The sequence below is a fragment of the Dendronephthya gigantea genome, unplaced genomic scaffold (assembly GCF_004324835.1).
Source record: "Dendronephthya gigantea isolate DGI-Jeju-01 unplaced genomic scaffold, DenGig_1.0 000141F, whole genome shotgun sequence".
Classification (NCBI taxonomy): domain Eukaryota; kingdom Metazoa; phylum Cnidaria; class Anthozoa; order Malacalcyonacea; family Nephtheidae; genus Dendronephthya; species Dendronephthya gigantea.
In genome coordinates, this window is record NW_021163151.1 from 284,011 (window position 1) to 301,219 (window position 17,209).

Sequence of the window (17,209 nt, forward strand, 5' to 3'; positions counted from 1 at the left end):
GAACATTTGGCTTGATCTAGAGCTGCATCATAACTTGATGTGGGATATAGTCGCATTGTCCGCTTTGGACCCGTTTATTTTTTCTGACTAGTTGATAGTTAATAATGAATGCCATAGACCTATTCCAAAAAGAGCAAGAGGTCTGTTTCGGGTTACATGAAAACGAGGCTAGTTACATTTTTCTCCTGAATTTAAAATTATTTTGTTTATTTTCTCACTATGTCGTTGGAACTGTTGCAAGCTACAGATAAACAAAGTTTGTCTTTGATGCTTTGATTACTATCTCTATGTGTAAATCCCAATACTTTAATACTGTTGGATTCTATTCTTTAAAGACTGATGTTTGCAACAACTAGGGTGGGTGGGGGTTGCTCTATTTCACGTCGAAAAGAGATAAACATCTCCTTGCACTTTTTTGAGTTTAATTTCATATTATTGGAACTTGTCCAATCACTAATTGCGATGCAATTCGTTTTGTAATTTGGATACCTCGCTTGTTGCATGGGACAACCTCAGATATTGTTACGTCGTCAACGCGTATTCCCAACCATATGCGGCCAAAAATTGGTGGTTTTTTAAACTAAATAAATCAATTTTATGTCAAGAAAGACAACTTTGTTTGGTAAATTGAGATATACCTCTGTGAAATTTTGTTGAGAATGGAGTAAATTTCTTACATTTTTTTATAATTAGTAATTAGGAACAATCAATCATTTAAACGTCATAGGTTAGGAATGCAGATATAATATGGGTGAATCAAGGGTTTTAGAGTGAGTGAGACGTGAGTGATCGGGAAGATAACTTAGGAAATAAAAGGAGAAAAAACCAAAACTTTGTGAGTGTGTTGGCCTAACCTTACGCCTCAAACGGCGTTCCCAACACAAGTGGCACCTCCGACGGGATCTGTGAGAGAAATGGAAGAAGCGATAAAACAAATCGAGATAAAACAGAAGTTAGCTAAAGGCACATGTGAAACCTTAGAACGAGCGATCGAAAGGCGGAATATAACGAGCATCGAGCGTCATAAAAACACCATACGGAAAACCGCAGACGAGATTTACGAATTAAAGGTAAAAGTACAAGAGATACGGATAGGAAACGGAGACGAGGCGAGCGAGATTAAAACATGGACGGACAGCATAGAACTAGAACTCGAGAGATGGGATAGTGAGATAGCGAAAACATTAAAAATAACGAATAAATGGAAACAAGAAGAGGAAGAGGAAGCAAAACTGCACAAGCAAGAAATCGAAGCGAAAGCGCGCCATGAGCAGTTCGAACAGCAACTGGAATTCGATAGGACTCAAATGGATCTAAAGCTGCAACATGAAATTAAACTGGATAAAACGCGTAAAGAGTATGAGAAGGCACGAAGTACGAGCGCAAAACTACCTAAGCTTGTAATCACACCATTCCACGGGACACATTTGGACTGGCTACGCTTTTGGAACCAATTTGAATGCGAGATCGACAAGGCGGACGTTGCAGCGGTGACGAAGTTCTCCTACCTTAAAGAATTGGTCGGCCCAAAAGTGAAGTCATCCATAGACGGTCTGCCATTCTCTACGGAAGGTTACGAGCGGGCAAAGAATATCCTAAAGACGAAATACGGGGACGACAGCGAGATCGTGAATGCGTATGTACAGAACCTGATGAATCTACCGAACATACAGGGAACGAATCCTGGTAAGATACACACATTCTATGATAAGTTAGTGTTTAACGTGCAGTCTTAGAGACATTGGGGAAGCTGAAAGAAGCAAATGGGTACGTTCGCATGACCTTAGATAAACTAGAGGGGATACGGGGAGATTTAGTTCGAACAGATGATGGCTGGCGGCAGTGGGATTTTGTCAAACTAGTAGATGCCCTTAGGAAATGGACGGAGAGAAACCCCACGAGAGTCGATGACAGGTCCCTTGATAAAAATAGTAATAAGTTCTCGAATGTTCTTCGAACGAAAACATTCCAAACGCGCCAACACGAAACAAAACAGAGACGGTGTGTTTATTGTAACGAGATTGACCATATGTCAATCAACTGTCCAAAATTAGTTACGTCTGCCGAGCGAAAGAAGTATCTAAGCGATAAGCGTTTGTGTTTTAACTGTACTGGGGCCGATCATCGTGCCTCCGATTGCCGAAGCCGATTTGCTTGTACCAAATGTAAGCGTAGACATCATACCTCGATTTGTGACGCCCCGGGTGATACGACGCCTCCTGCTGCGCCCTCTAATGACACGCTACTTAACACCGCAACTTGTGCGTCCAATAGATCTGTCGTCTATCCTGTCGTAGTTGTTAATATAAATGGTGTTAAATGTCGCGCCTTAATCGACACGGGGGCGGGAAGTTCCTACGCCTCGTCTGCATTGCTCGACAAAATAAAAGCTAAACCCCAAAAACGAGAAATGCGACGTATAGAAATGATGTTTGGGACTTCAACCAATTTGGTTGGAATTTATGCTCTAAAAATAAGCGATGCAGAGGAGAAGTTTTATATCGAGACCTAAGTAACGCGAGTTGAGAGAAGCGACCTCTTGACCTTAGACAATCCGAAATACCAACAACTTATTTCAAAATACAACCACCTCCAAGGCGTAACTATGCAAGATCGGGACACAAAGGACCACCTACCCGTGCATGTAATTCTAGGGACTGGGGACTACGCCAAAATCAAAACGTCGACGAAACCGAGATTGGGGTCACCCGGAGAGCCAATCGCTGAGTTGACTAAGTTTGGGTGGACCATTATGTCTCCGGGCGGTGAGAAGGTCGACCTGAACAACATGTTACTGACACAAGTGCACCGGGAAGATTACGAACAGTTATGTAGGTTAGACGTTTTGGGCCTACAAGATACTCCAACTGGTGATCAAGAGAACGTATACAGCGAGTTTAAAGAGCAGCTATCGAGAAGCGAACATGGCTGGTACGAGACCAACCTCCCGTGGAAAGGCAACCACCCCCCGCTACCTAGCAACGAAAGCGGAAGTTTGAAACGCCTAAACAACCTCGTCAAAAGGCTGCAGAAGCAAGGCATTCTAGAGCGGTACGATGGGGTAATTCAAGAGCAGATGAATGAAGGGATCGTGGAAAAGGTCGAAGCAGAACCACAAGGACGGGAATTTTACATACCACACAAAGCAGTGATTAAAGAAACCTCAGAAACAACGAAGTTACGAATTGTGTACGACGCGTCAGCGCGAGAGCACGAGAATTCACCATCCTTGAACGAGTGTTTAGAGACTGGCCCACCGTTGCAGAACCATTTATGGAAAGTGCTCGTCCGAGGACGTTTCCACCCCGTTGCGTTGACTGGTGACTTGAAACAAGCCTTCCTTCAGGTTCGTATTCGCGAAGGGGACCGAGATGCCATGCGCTTCCATTGGCTCAAAGATCTGACGACAAAAGAGGTCGTGACGTTGCGCTTTACGAGAGCCCTGTTTGGTTTGTCCCCGTCCCCATTCCTGCTCGGGGGAGTGATACAACAACACCTACAAAAACACGAAGAAGAGCACCCAGAGATCGTGAAAGAAATTAGTAAGAGCATGTATGTCGACGACTTGGTCAGCGGAGGAGAAACAGTCGCGAAGGCGAAACAACTCAAAGAAATCAGTACTGAGATCTTTGAAGATGGGACGTTCCAGCTGCACAAGTGGCACTCGAATGTTCCTGAACTCGAGCAAACTCCCACAACCTCCTCTGTAGAAGATACGTTCGCCAAGCAACAACTGGGGGCGACGTCATCCCCATCAACAATACTCGGCCTTTCATGGGACAAAGATCAAGACGTCATACAAGTAGAGATACCTGCTGAGAAAGCTCAGCCAACCAAAAGAGGAATCCTCGGGAAAATCGCCAAGATATACGACCCCCTCGGAATAATCACACCGATTACACTGCAAGGAAAACTATTGTATCGGGATTGTTGTGATCGTAAAGTGGCCTGGGACGCGAGATTGCCAAGTGATCTGGAAGGGAGATGGTTGAAATGGGAGACGAGTCTTCCAAACCACGTGAACGCCCCAAGGAGCTTAGCTCAGTTTCTAGAAAAGATCGAAGATGTCAAGCTCCACGCGTTCGGGGATGCGAGTGGATACGGAGTCGCGGCGTCGGTATTCGCGGTGGTTAAACAACAGAGTGGGATCTCCCAAGGTCTCGTGGCCGCCAAGTCGCGTTTGGCAAAGAAGAACCTGACAATCCCTCGTTTAGAGTTGGTATCAGCTCACATGGCCACTAACTTGGTCCACAACGTTCGAGAAGCGTTGGACGGGTTTCCAGTAAGCCAGGTCTTTGGTTGGTTGGACAGTACAGTGGCCCTGCACTGGATACGTGGAGGAGGAGAGTTCAAGCAGTTTGTTGGTAATAGAGTGCGAAAGATCCAGGAGAAATCATACATTCAGTGGCGACACGTATCCAGCGAAGAGAATCCTGCTGACCTGGGTAGCAGAGGAGGGAAAGTCAGCGAGAAAGAGCACCTCTGGTGGAAAGGGCCAAAGTGGCTACCTATCCAAGATACCTGGCCAAGCGATATCGTGACCAACCCAAACCCCGAAACGATAGCAGAAATAAAACCATTGAAGAGTTTGTTCAAGATCGCAGTCCAAGAACCAGACGAGTTTGATCAGTTGTTGAAAAAGTGGAATTTGTGGAGGACCCTGAGAATCTGTTCATGGATTTCGCGCTTCATTTGTAATATCAGCAGAGACAAAGAATCAGTAAGCGGTCCACTGTCCACCGAGGAAATCGAGGCGCGGAAGTTGTGGTGGATCGCGAGAGTGCAAGAAAGGAATAAGAATACGGCGGAATTTGTAAAAGATCGGGCAGAGCTAAACCTCCAACCATGCAGTAATGGTATCCTTGTCTGTCATGGTCGTATCCAAGGCGATCACCCAATCTATCTCCCAGACAAAGACCACTTCACCGAGAAGTTAGTGGAGCATTCCCATAAAGTGACCCTCCACGGGGGAGTGGGACTGACTATGGCCAAGGTTCGAGACGAGTACTGGATCCCACGACAACGAAGAATGACTAGACGAGTGAGAAAGAACTGCTTTGGATGCAAACGGTTCCACGCAACACGACTACCAAACCCCCAACCGGGAAAGTTACCCAAAGACCGATCGTCAGGCGAGTTACCATTCCAAGTCGTAGGAGTCGATTACGCGGGTCCGATCAGATATCGTGCAGGAAACAAGCAAGAACGTAAAGCCTACATCCTAGTCTACGCCTGCTCCTTGACACGCGCGCTATACCTCGAGGTGACGAAAACTCTGAGCACGGAAGAATTCCTTAATACCTTAAAAAGATTTATAGCGAGAAAGGGACGGCCCGAGAAAATATATTCAGACAATGCGAAGACGTTTGTTGCTGGAGCGAAGTGGCTGAAACGAATTATGCAGGACGAGAGATTCAACGATGAGTTGGCGAAGATGGCAATCAAGTGGCAGTTCAACTTAAGTCGAGCACCTTGGTGGGGTGGGCAGTATGAAAGATTGATAGGTCTTATCAAACAAGCGCTGTACAAATCTATCGGTAACGGTCATCTTACTTGCACAGAGTTGGAAGAAGTGATCTTGGACATTGAGGTGGCTCTGAACAACCGTCCCCTCAGTTATGTTGAAGATGATGCACAACTACCACTGCTGACACCTAACATCTTACAGTTTGGACGCCCGAACATCCTTCCAGAGCAAAGGAATCAACACATCGAAGATGACGATCTGCGGAAACGAGCAAGGTACATCAAACGGTGCAAAGACGTCCTGTGGAAGAGATGGTCGTCCGAGTACCTCAAAAGTCTCCGAGAAAGACACAACATGAAAACCGGCGAGAAGGTGATACGGTTGAACATAGGAGATGTCGTCATTGTGAAAAGCGAAGAGAAAAATAGAGGGAAATGGAGATTGGGTATCGTGCAAAGCCTCATCACGGGTAAGGATGGAATCGTGCGAGGAGCGAGACTGCGAGTGGGACAAAAAAAACATTGAACGAGCAGTTCAACGCTTGTACCCGATGGAGCTTTCGTGTGACGCAGAACTAAAACCGGCAACTTCAAAACTTAGAGTTGATGTTCCAGAGTTCCGACCAAAACGAAACGCTGCAGCGATAGCAGAGTGTCGCATCAAGGACATTGGTGAAAACGAAGATGATTAAAACATAAATTTAAACTTAAATCGTTACATAGGGGATTATATTGGAACTGATTAATTAAGTTAGTTATTTCACGAAAAGTTATGTTATATTCGTCGATACAGAATTACTGGGTAATCGAACGTTGATTTGAACATTATTATATAGAATATCGAGAACATGATTCATTATATTCGATTCCTTTGAATCGAATAGGGGGAGGGTGTTGAGAATGGAGTAAATTTCTTACATTTTTTTATAATTAGTAATTAGGAACAATCAATCATTTAAACGTCATAGGTTAGGAATGCAGATATAATATGGGTGAATCAAGGGTTTTAGAGTGAGTGAGACGTGAGTGATCGGGAGGATAACTTAGGAAATAAAAGGAGAAAAACCAAAACTTTGTGAGTGTGTTGGCCTAACCTTACGCCTCAAACGGCGTTCCCAACAATTTGACTTATTTACGCATGCAAAACGTTTCTTGAGGCCTCTGTTCGAACGCTGACCTTTCATAAAATACGTAATGTAAAGCATAATGTTGTGTTTACTACACTTCATGCACTTTTCTTCTGCAAGACTGTTCACTAATTTACATCTCTTAGAAGTAGAATGCATAGCAAGTTGCAAGAAAAATTGCACCGTGTAACAGGGCCTTAATTCACGACATTTTATACATATTATTCCTTTTATAGCTTGCGAAAGGCGGCGTTACTCTGTTTGTCGCACGATGTTCTGTCCAGTCTTACGCAAGCTATAAAAGCAATAATGTAGTATAAAATTGATTTATTTAATCTAAAAAACCACCAGTTTTGGGCTGGCTTGGTTCCAACTACTGGAACGCAGAGATGTTATTTTTAAATTATTGATCATTAAGACAAAAAGGATCGGACCCAATTTGGTGTCCTGAGGGACTCCAGCACTATTTAGTAGCCATCGGGACACGCATTGTCGAAATTTAACACACGACGACGATTTGATGGGAAGCTGCAAATCCAAGGGAATCCAACGGGACACTCCCAAATCGATCAGTTTAGTTATAACAATATTGTGGCCAATTCTGTCGAAAGCTTTGCTAAAATCCAGAAAGCAAGCTCTAAGACTAAGATAGTGACGTGGATTGTCCGTTTTAGAGAGCCAGTTGTGGACAAGATCTAGAACACAGAGAGTGGCGGATGATCCCTTCAGCAAGGTTATATAAAGCAAGGTTAACAACTCCTTTCCGTCATATATATATTATACTCTACAGCTCGTCCGTTCGTTATATATCTGCAACGTCCGTGTGTTATAATGGTTAGTGACCTTAGCTAGGGTATTATAACCCTCTTGTCACTAGCCTGTGTATATTTGTTTACATGTATACGCCATGCAGACCATTAGCCATTTCCCAATCGATCAGGGTACGAGGTTTTGTCGCGAACCGAAAAGCATCTATGGACTGTTTGGGACAAACGCTTCAGACTTATACTTGCTGTCGCTCCAAACAGTCTGTAGTGTTATTATATTAGTATAACATATAGTATTTAGTTAGTTAAATGAGCGCGGGCTCATTTCTTGTACAATATATAAACAGTGTTATAGTCTGTTCTAAAAGACACTTATATTAAAGTTATAATCCTTTGCAATCTCAACACAACACAGTCCATTGATGCTTGCGATTCGCGACTAGACCCAGTACCCTGCTCGATTGGGAAATGGCTAATTATCGTGAATATTGCACAAATTCTTTAAAAACCTAAATTCCTTAAAAAGACTCTCAAAATTCTTCTAAATTCCTATTTCTAAGGAGTTATCCTTAAAAGTGAGAGCACTAGGGAGGAGAAGGCAAGTTATGAAATATATACAACTCTTCAAAATTAGCAATATGAAAGTTTTGTTTCATATAGTTGTTAGTAAGTTGTCTCCAGTACTTGTAAATTGTATAAGTTTTAGTGAATATTTTTCTATAAGTCTTCCAGCGTCATGAGTTTAAAAGGTTATGAGCCCAGCCAGAGTCACAACCGCAGTGAGCCGTTTATTGTATACGACGGTGATGAACGAAAGAACGAGTTATGGGAAGTAAAGTTTCTTGGCTATCTAAGGCTCAAAAAATTGAGCGATACCATACAAGGACCATTGGCTGAGCCGAGGAGCCTAGGTCTAGGTCTACTAGATGATCGAAGCATCGTTTATTATCCCAGACGCAGTTATTAACGATGGACGAAAGGCCCTGGCAATCCTGCGTGAACATTATTTGTTGAAGGGCAAACCACGTGTTGTATCTCTATACATCGAACTAACCTCTCTTACAAAGACGAGCGAAGAATCTGTTACAGATTATAGGTTGCGGGCAGAGATAGCATCCACATCTCTAAAGTCTGCTGGGGAAACAATAAGTGATAGACAATTATTGATCGCAATGATCATCAAAGGATGACCTTCGTTTTCAACTGCGGTAACGCAGACAGACAAAGAACAATCGTTTAGCGATTGTTTAAAGTCTCATTAAGAAGTTTTGAAGAAACCAAAAAACTCTCAAAAAAGGGAAACCCAAAGGAGGATAGGGTCTTGAAAGTTCTCGGTAAATCTGGCAAGGAATTCGTATGTTACAATTATGTTAAATTTTGATACTTTCTCTCTCTGTGGCATTGTTCTATATATTTTCCGCCATTCCCGTCACCAGACTTTGGGATTTTAACTGCTGCATCAGCCTGCACGAGAAAGCTGCTGACCTTTTTAGCTCAGCATTTTCAAGTTTAATTGCTGAATAAAAAGTTAGCATTTTCAAACTTAACTGCTGCATGAAAAAGCCGGCATTTTCAAATTTAACTGCTGGATAAAAAATTCAGCGCTTTTAAATTTCGACATAGCATTACAATATTTGAGTCAGAGAAGAATTTTAAGATATTTAATCACCATTTTATACATTCAAGGCGTCATTGTCAAGATTAACAATGCCATTTTGTAAATAAAGTTACTCTGGATTTTGGCGGTTATGGCTTCTCATAAAATAGCAACTTCGAAAGATAAAATGCGAATACGGATTGGGAATGGTGGATTGAAAAATGCGGGAGGGAAAGTGCGGATAAGGTGATAAAATGCGGATGAGGGAATAAAATGCGGATGGAGATAGGGATTAAATGCGGATGAAGGGATAAAATGAGGACGAACGGATGAAATCGGATGAGCAACCTCGTTCCCAAGATATTTTACCTGGAGTCTGGATTCTGGAAGACTCAAACAACCTCGATTCTGTACCTTGATTCTGTTAATTTATGCTTTTCCAAAATACCTACAAAATGTGGGTATTTTGAACGTCCGATCCCAGGGCCTTTCCTCTTCTCTCCTCCCCCAAGCCCCAATCCCCCTATAAAGTCCCAAAAGGCCCTGGGAACGAAGTTGGCGGATGAGGAGATAAATCGCGGATTAGGAGTGAAATATAGAGAAAAAGGTCGAAACCAATGTGAGGTCACTACAAAGGCAAGAATGATTATTGATGATTATGAAACTCTTAGAATAAATATGAGAGCACAACATATTACTTTTAACAAAGCCATTAAAGATTTATTGGTAACTTTTCGTCTTTAAGACATCTTCAGACTAATGATAAATACATGAAATTTTCTGGTGTGTAAATGGCGTTTGGTTTGACCCACATACGACGCGGATCAGCATTAACGTCTAAATAAGTATACAACACCAGATCTCAGAAACTTGATGAAAATCTTTGGCTACCATAATGATTATGATATATTTAGGAACTTACTTATAAACAAATTATCACAATTTAGCTACTTATATTTGGCAACCTTAACGCACAAGATAAAGGCAGAATGGAGTTGTCAGAAAATACCGTCAGTAAAACTCCTCAATCTGCTTAAAGCCGTATTTGTTGAGTTTTTGAATACGTCACAATACGACATTTTAGTCACGCAACTGAAAATGACGGATTTCATACCGCCGAAACGAGCTGGATCCTCGTACGCAAGTCGCAGTATGACGTCTTTATATCGATTGTGATATTCTGATTTTTTGTGTTAGATCTATATGTGCTCGTTAACGCTTTTGTCTTGCTCTAATTTTAACTTGTCAACTGGTGCTTTTCGCTTTTACTTTCAGGGATAAAATTAGGTAAATTTACGAATTATAATTTTAAGAATCAGCAAAGCGACTTCGTCAGAAAATCATTAACTTCGTCGGTAAATTACTGACCCTCCCCCCCCCCCCTCCATCCCAATATAATTATAGGCACAATGATAGCCACATGCGTATCAATCATTGTTCCAGGATCTGGGAGACGTTTTAATATTGCCCGCGCAATGAAGTTAGTGGAACATGAAATAGTAAACTTTTTTGGTATTCGAAAATATTAATAATACTTACAACACAAATATTACAGTTTACATTTTAAACACCATTACCTTATAATTTAGCACCATATTAATTCAAGTCAGGCATATATATTCACCATGGTTTGTTATTTTGAATTAGTGCATTGCCGACTGTCGGTGAATAATGAAAACCATGAAAACCATGCAGACTTTAAAAACATGCAAGGTATTAAACTGTCGTAAATTCTGCGTGTTCACTCCACCGTTCATGGCAAATGATGTTTCGTCTCAATCACCAAACTAGAAAAAAAGTCCTTCCGTGTTCCATGAAGCATGTGGGGATTAAGTGCATCGACGTGCAGTCACCTGCCAACAGCCCATGCCTGCCGCACATACATATATACTGTACAATTTTTGCCAACATCCTATGCTTGTCGCACATACATGTACTGTACCATTTTCTTTCGAAGCGATAACAAGGCTACGGATATCCAGTTTCTTATATTTTGAGACACCCTGTAGTTTATAAAATCAGTTCGCAGTTTTTATTCTTGATAGCATCACTCAAATAATCGGCGTCTTTAGCTGTTAAACCATTGGATTTTACATAAGTTGGGCAAGTTTGCAGTTGTCACTTCTTAGAGCATCACCTAAATATAGCGCACCTTCGGCTGTCAAGCCATTGTGACTTATATATAGCTCAATAAGTTTACAGCTGTAAAGCTTCAAAGCATCACTTAAATATTTGGCACCTTTAGCTTTTAAACTATTGCGACTAACATAGAGTACAGTAAGCTTGCAGTTGTCACTTTTCAGAGCACCACTTAAATATTGAGCACCATCAGCTGTTAGATCGTTGTTACTGATATCTAGTTCAGTAAGTTTGCAGTTGTTACTTTTTAGGGCATCACTCAAACTTTTCGCACCTTCAGCCATTAAATCATTGGCTCTCACATTTAGTTCAGTAAGTTTGCAGTTGTCACTCTTCAGAGCATCGCTTAAATATTTACCACCTTCAGCTGTTAAACCATTGCCTTTTATATTTAGTTTAGTGATTATGCAGTTGGCATTCACCAGAGCATTACTTAAATATCTCGCTCCTTCAGCTTTTAGACAATTGTCACTTACATCTAGTTTAGTTAGTTGCTGTTCTCACTCTCCAGAGCATCGCTTATATATTTAGCACTTTCGGCAGTTAAACAATTGCCACTTACATCCAATTCAGTAAGTTTGCAATTATCACTCTTCAGAGCATCACTTAAGTATTCAGCACCCTTAATTGTTAAAGTATTGCCTCTTACATCTAGTTCAATTAGTTTGCATTGGTCGCTTGTCATAGCATCGCTTAAATATTTAGCACCATCATCTTCTATATCATTGTCTCTTAAATTTAATTTAGAAAGTTTGCAATTGTTACTCTTCAGAGCATCACTTAAATATTCCGCGCCTTTAATTGTTAAAGCATTGCCTCTTATATCTAGTTCAGTAAGTTTGCAGTTGTCACTCTTCAGAGCATCACTCAAATATTTAGCACCACCAGCCTTTAAATCATTTCCTCTTACGTCTAGTTTAGTAAGTTTGCAATTGTTGCTCTTCAGGGCATCACTTAAACATTTAGCACCCTCAGCTGTAAGACTATTGTAACCAACACTTAGTTCATTAAGTTTGCAGTTGTTACCCTTCAGAGTATGGCTATCGTTTCTCAAAAACTCACCCAATCCACGAATAGCAATGTTCGTCATTGAACATTTGTAGATTTGAAGCTTCTTTAAATTCCTGATGTGACTAAGAAAATTGAACAAAGCAGTAGATTCTGCTGGTGCAATATCTAATCCACGCAAAGAAAATTCTTCATCGTCATCTTCGCAAGCAAAGGACGAAATTAGCTCCATGACGTGATCTTCTTGCATTTCCCAAACACATTTTATCACAAGTAAACCTTTATCAACAGAGTCAATACGTCGAATCTTTGGCATCCAGTCTTGAAACCTAGATAAAGACATTTTGAAAAAATAGTTCATATTGTTAAGAACAAATGAAATACATATAGCTATACTATGCCGCCAATGCCAGCAATTAGCGCGATGTTCGTGACGTTTTTCAGAGTTTTATACTGAGTTGTGCAAATTTACCTCAAGTCCTGGTAGTAAAACAATACACAGAAAGTACTTTTCTAGTGCTTTAACTCGGTTTCGGATACTTAGATTACGAGAAAGTGTTGGCCATTGTATCAAAAAGAGCATAGGCAGCCCAGGAAGCATGCGAAAATTATGTATGCATGTTTATATACTATATATACTATATAAGGTAGGCAACTCTACGAGCTCTGACGAAGTATACGATGTAAACAATTGAAAAATTGCACAAAAAACGCACAAACGCTGATGAACACTAAAAAAATGTTTAAAAACAAAACAATGAAAGTTTCCCTCAATTCTCATGAAAAAATTTTGTTCGAATAGTGTAGATAAGTGCGAAAATATAGCCAATTTTTAAAGCATTTGCTGCCAAAATTTCTTGTCTCGATGCTGGATGCCAAGGGTGCCGGTATTCGTAATTTTTTTTTAAATAAGACGCGCAATATGATTGGCCCGAAAAGTGTAGAAAAATTCTGGCCATTATTTCACATTTTCCATTTTTTTGTGAAAAAACGTTTTATAAGATAAAAAATGGGGGTAACCAAACTGTTTTTGAGTAAAATGTGTAAATATGTAAAATGCCGGCCACATTGAATCGCCATTGTTACCATAACAAAAGCGGTGGCGTCATATTTATGGATGATTTCTGACTGTTAAAATGTTGCCTACTATATCTGGGAAATTTCTCTTCCTTTAGCGAGAAATCTCATGCTAAAATTTTAAATCTAAATCACGAGTTTTCAATATTCCTAAATAGGGAGCCACCTTAAAAGTTCCGCTTTTTTAAAGGCAAATGCGCAGGCAAAAAACACAAAATTACCATCAAAACATAGCTTTAGAAAACTAGTATAACCCAATCGCTTCTGTTATAATTTAAGCATTTCCATATTGTTTTCAAGTCTAAAAATGACAGATAAATTTAGTATCTAGTTTTTTTTTTCAAGAAACTAGCGTAATTTTTGTATTTCAAGCGATCGTATTAATGTATGCATTATATTTTTGTGAGACTGTGAGAGAGTTGCCAGCCTTAGGATAATTATATACATAAGATAGTATACGTGCCCGCATTGACCGAGCTGCCTATTTTACGAAATAAATGAAGCACAGATGCTTGTCAAAATGTTAACAATATGACACACAATCAAAAGGGAGAGTTACTATTTTCTGATCGGTTTTCTTACGTCGAAATATTTTGAATTTCTTAATTTACAATTTGGTACAGGTATCTTAACCTCTCTAATGACATGAAATAGCTGAAGCTCCTTAGCTCTTCGCCATTGGTGCGACATTAGGGAGCCTTAGCAGTGACTACGAGTACAACTACGAGTACGAGATTCGTTATTCTTGCGCGTTGTTTGCTTACGCCATCAGCCAAAACTCGTAGTCGCCGAGCTTTTGAGTACGAGTTTTTTGATAAATTTCGTACTCCAAAGCCCAACGACTACGAGTTTTGGCTGATGGCATAAGCAAACAACGCGCAAGAATGACGAATCTCGTAGTCGTACTCGTAGTCACTGCTAAAACTCCATATTATAACGTGGGACACGACTTTATATCATTCGTTATGACTTATGACCTATAGCGGCACTCGTTGGAGTGTTTGAAGGCTGCAATCAGGCTGTTGAAATACATAGTTCGTTACACCATTTTAAGTCAATACCATTTTTACAGGTGGGGGAAAAACCAAAGCTGGTTACTTTTTTGTGGTTACTATTTTGTTTTAGTGCATGCTTGCTGATGTCACGTACAGTATAACGAGAGAATAGTAAGCCCACTATATTCAACTCAGTGCTGTAATTAATCAGTCACTGGCAGTTAGCCAGCACGAAGTTCTGGGGAGCTGTTTACATGAGCCCGGTTACCCGAGATTCAACGAAGCGTGGGAGGACTTTGAGGTATTGAAATAAGTCTTTATGACACCAAACAAGCACATGCTATTGTTGTGGTGATTATACGACTGCCAGGATCATGTTATCTGCTCATTTCAATACCTCAAAATCATCTCACGCTTCCCTGAATCTCAGGTAACCGGGCTCATGTAAACAGCCCCTGATTGGCTGAAAAATGCAATTGACTGGCTGCAATTTTGCAAATATGGTAATTAATTTCCCTTGGCGTCAATCGAACGCTAAACAAGGGGGACCATATTCATACATTCCGCTATGCCTGGCTTATATTTCTTGAAAACAACTTAACTTTCAAAAAAAATCAGCCTGGCATAAAAGAATATAGGGATATATGGTCCACCCAAATAAACATTCAATTAATTGACGCCAATGGTAATGCCATGCCTAATAAGATATGCGTGATACAAAAATTTCTCACTTGAGTGGTGCTACTTCAGTATTCCCTATACTGTACTCGTTCCATAGCCTTGGGGTAAACATGTACTTAAAAGCTTACAATTTTCAGAATGTTTAGTTTAAAATAATAGTTGATCTTCAATAAATATGTGGGATGTGTTACCTTCTGCATATACTTTTCACTATTTCACTGTCTTCACACTCTGTTGGCCTAATGGGAAAAAAGAATTCAAATCACAGATTAGATACAACCAATAGAAAATTCTCCTATTTAATCTGCTATATCTTATGTTATGATTAAGTCAAGAGATAACCATTGGAGCTAGATGGTGAGTGTGCACATGCTGTCTTGTTTGCACCAAGAAATTCAACGCTATTTAAGGAATTTGTCCCTTTTGGCAAAGGTTCCAAATATATGCATTACCTATTTAATTACAATACCATATCTTTTAGCTGGCTACAATTACATCACTACATCAAATTTAACTGCATGACTACAATTACATCACTATATATAAAAATGAGGCATACCTTAACTCTCTCTTTTTGTCTCCAAGTAACCCAGCTACAAACTGGATCACCAAATGCCACTTGGGATCATCAATGTGATCTTCCAGAAATGATTCAACATTTTTAATATGATCAACCACCTGTAGTGCAGCTAAAAACTCTTGAATGGTGAGATGAAGAAAGGAAAAAATGAACTGATTTTCATCATGTAGTTGATTGAGTACCCCACAATCTGATAAGTCAGCCTTACGTTTATCACTGCTCTGAAACTCAAAAACCAACTTGTCTTTCTCCATTCCATCCTTTGCAATTTCTTTCAATTCTTTTAAATCCTTTTGAAGTTTCTCTGGAAGTTTTGCAGTTAAATAATCTTTTGGAACTTGTTTATTTTTGTACTTTGAATTGTGCTTGTACAGCAAAATCTTTATTGCTCTTTTGTACATTTCTGTTATTGTTTTGGGGACATTGCTGTTCCTTTTATCTTTCCCTTGTTCACCAAAATCAATGCTTTCATTTAATGTCAAGCACACTATATAGGAATTGACTGGTATGTAACAGAAGCTTAGTAGTTCTGGGGAATCTTTGATTATGTTCCACATTTTTGAACTTTTCTGCATGTCATTATAACAAAAAAATTCAACATATTGTTTTATTTGTTCCTTATTAAAACCCAATATCTCCACTTCCCGATCAAAATAAAAATTTTGATAGACATGTTCTGCTGTGGGTCGAGATGTGATTAACACAGTGGCTCCAGGTAATAGTTCATCATTAACTAGCTGTTTAACAATCTTATAAATGTGGGCAAACTCATCAGAGCTGTTGACTGTCTTTTCATCAGTTAAACACTCATCATCAACTTGAAGTTCATCTAAGCCATCAAAGACAAGAATGGTATTATTTGGTTGCTGGTGAATATATTCACAAATGGTCATGTTGTTGAATTGACATAATGATGATCTATTTAAACCATGTGCCTGACTTAATATTTCTCGAAGACTGGTTTCTCCCTTGTTAAAATTGCGAAATCAAATCAATAGTACAATTTTTCCATGCCAGAATTCGATCATTTTTTCTTGTTGCCACTCATTAAATATTTTTTCTGTCAGTAGAGTTTTCCCAATGCCAGGTCTTCCAACAGCAAGAACAGTTCTAGGATGGCTCTCATCCTCATTTGTTGCTTGAAATAGTTCAGCTGTACTATTGAGACTTCTTGCATTAGTGGATTTTTCCAATTGAATATCATAAATCTCATGTCTACCTTTAAACTTTCTTCTGGAATTGTAAGTACTTTCTCTCCCATCTTGAATTAGAACATTTATATAAATCTCCTCGAGTTTTCGTTTCCGTCTGAAGCCGTCACATTCAGTAAATACATGTCTGTTTTGGCTTCTCCGAATCATTTGGTTTAACTGTGGGATCGTTTCTGTGCGCTTTCGTAAAATATACACGCTAATAAACTCTTGATCAGTACGGAAGACAGAATCCTTCCATGCCGACCACAACAGATAAACAAGCTCCCCGAATATCACTGCATCGATGAGAAAATAAAACGCGGTAACGCCAGCAAAAAGCTCTTTATTTCTTGTTCCCTGTAGATAAGTACAGTCCACAAATGAATAATTCTTAGTTGGTCGAGTAACGTTTTCAAGGGTATTAGTCGTGGCTTTATTATTGCCCAAAGGACATTCAAAGTTGGTAGGGAAATTAAACGAGGTTAGGAGTAACGCTGAGAATATCGTCAGTGGTATCATACGACCTATCGAATGCATTAAGTATGCAATGAAAACAAAGCAACGATTACTACTTTGGTA

The 17,209-nt window shown here is 40.0% G+C and overlaps 2 protein-coding genes across 2 annotated transcripts; one reads left to right on the forward strand and one right to left on the reverse strand.

The window, feature by feature from the left end:
* The first annotated feature begins 2,752 nt into the window (after nt 1-2,752).
* Nucleotides 2,753-5,992, forward strand: LOC114536620. The gene has a single exon (XM_028557975.1). It carries the CDS (start codon nt 2,753-2,755, stop codon nt 5,990-5,992), a length of 3,240 nt encoding a protein of 1,079 aa, XP_028413776.1.
* Nucleotides 5,993-11,047: 5,055 nt separating this feature from the next.
* On the reverse strand, nt 11,048-17,209 carry LOC114536621 (NACHT, LRR and PYD domains-containing protein 3-like). Its single transcript, XM_028557976.1, has 5 exons — nt 16,439-17,209; nt 15,417-16,372; nt 15,049-15,096; nt 11,631-12,433; nt 11,048-11,370 (listed from the first exon to the last, which is right to left on the reverse strand). The coding sequence occupies exons 1-5, from the start codon at nt 17,165-17,167 to the stop codon at nt 11,048-11,050; spliced, it is 2,859 nt and encodes a 952-aa protein (XP_028413777.1). The 5' UTR covers nt 17,168-17,209.

Bases quoted from the DNA above. Each gene is read 5' to 3' on its own strand.
- LOC114536620 (XM_028557975.1), top strand. From the start codon at position 2,753: ATGTCTCCGGGCGGTGAGAAGGTCGACCTGAACAACATGTTACTGACA.
- LOC114536621 (XM_028557976.1), bottom strand. From the start codon at position 17,167: ATGCATTCGATAGGTCGTATGATACCACTGACGATATTCTCAGCGTTA. The intron at 16,373-16,438 runs GTACTATTGATT...ATATTAAGTCAG, and splicing joins AATTCTGGCATGGAAAAATT to GCACATGGTTTAAATAGATC. The intron at 11,371-11,630 runs GTGCTAAATATA...TAATGGCTGAAG, and splicing joins CAATTGTTTAACTGCCGAAA to GTGCGAAAAGTTTGAGTGAT.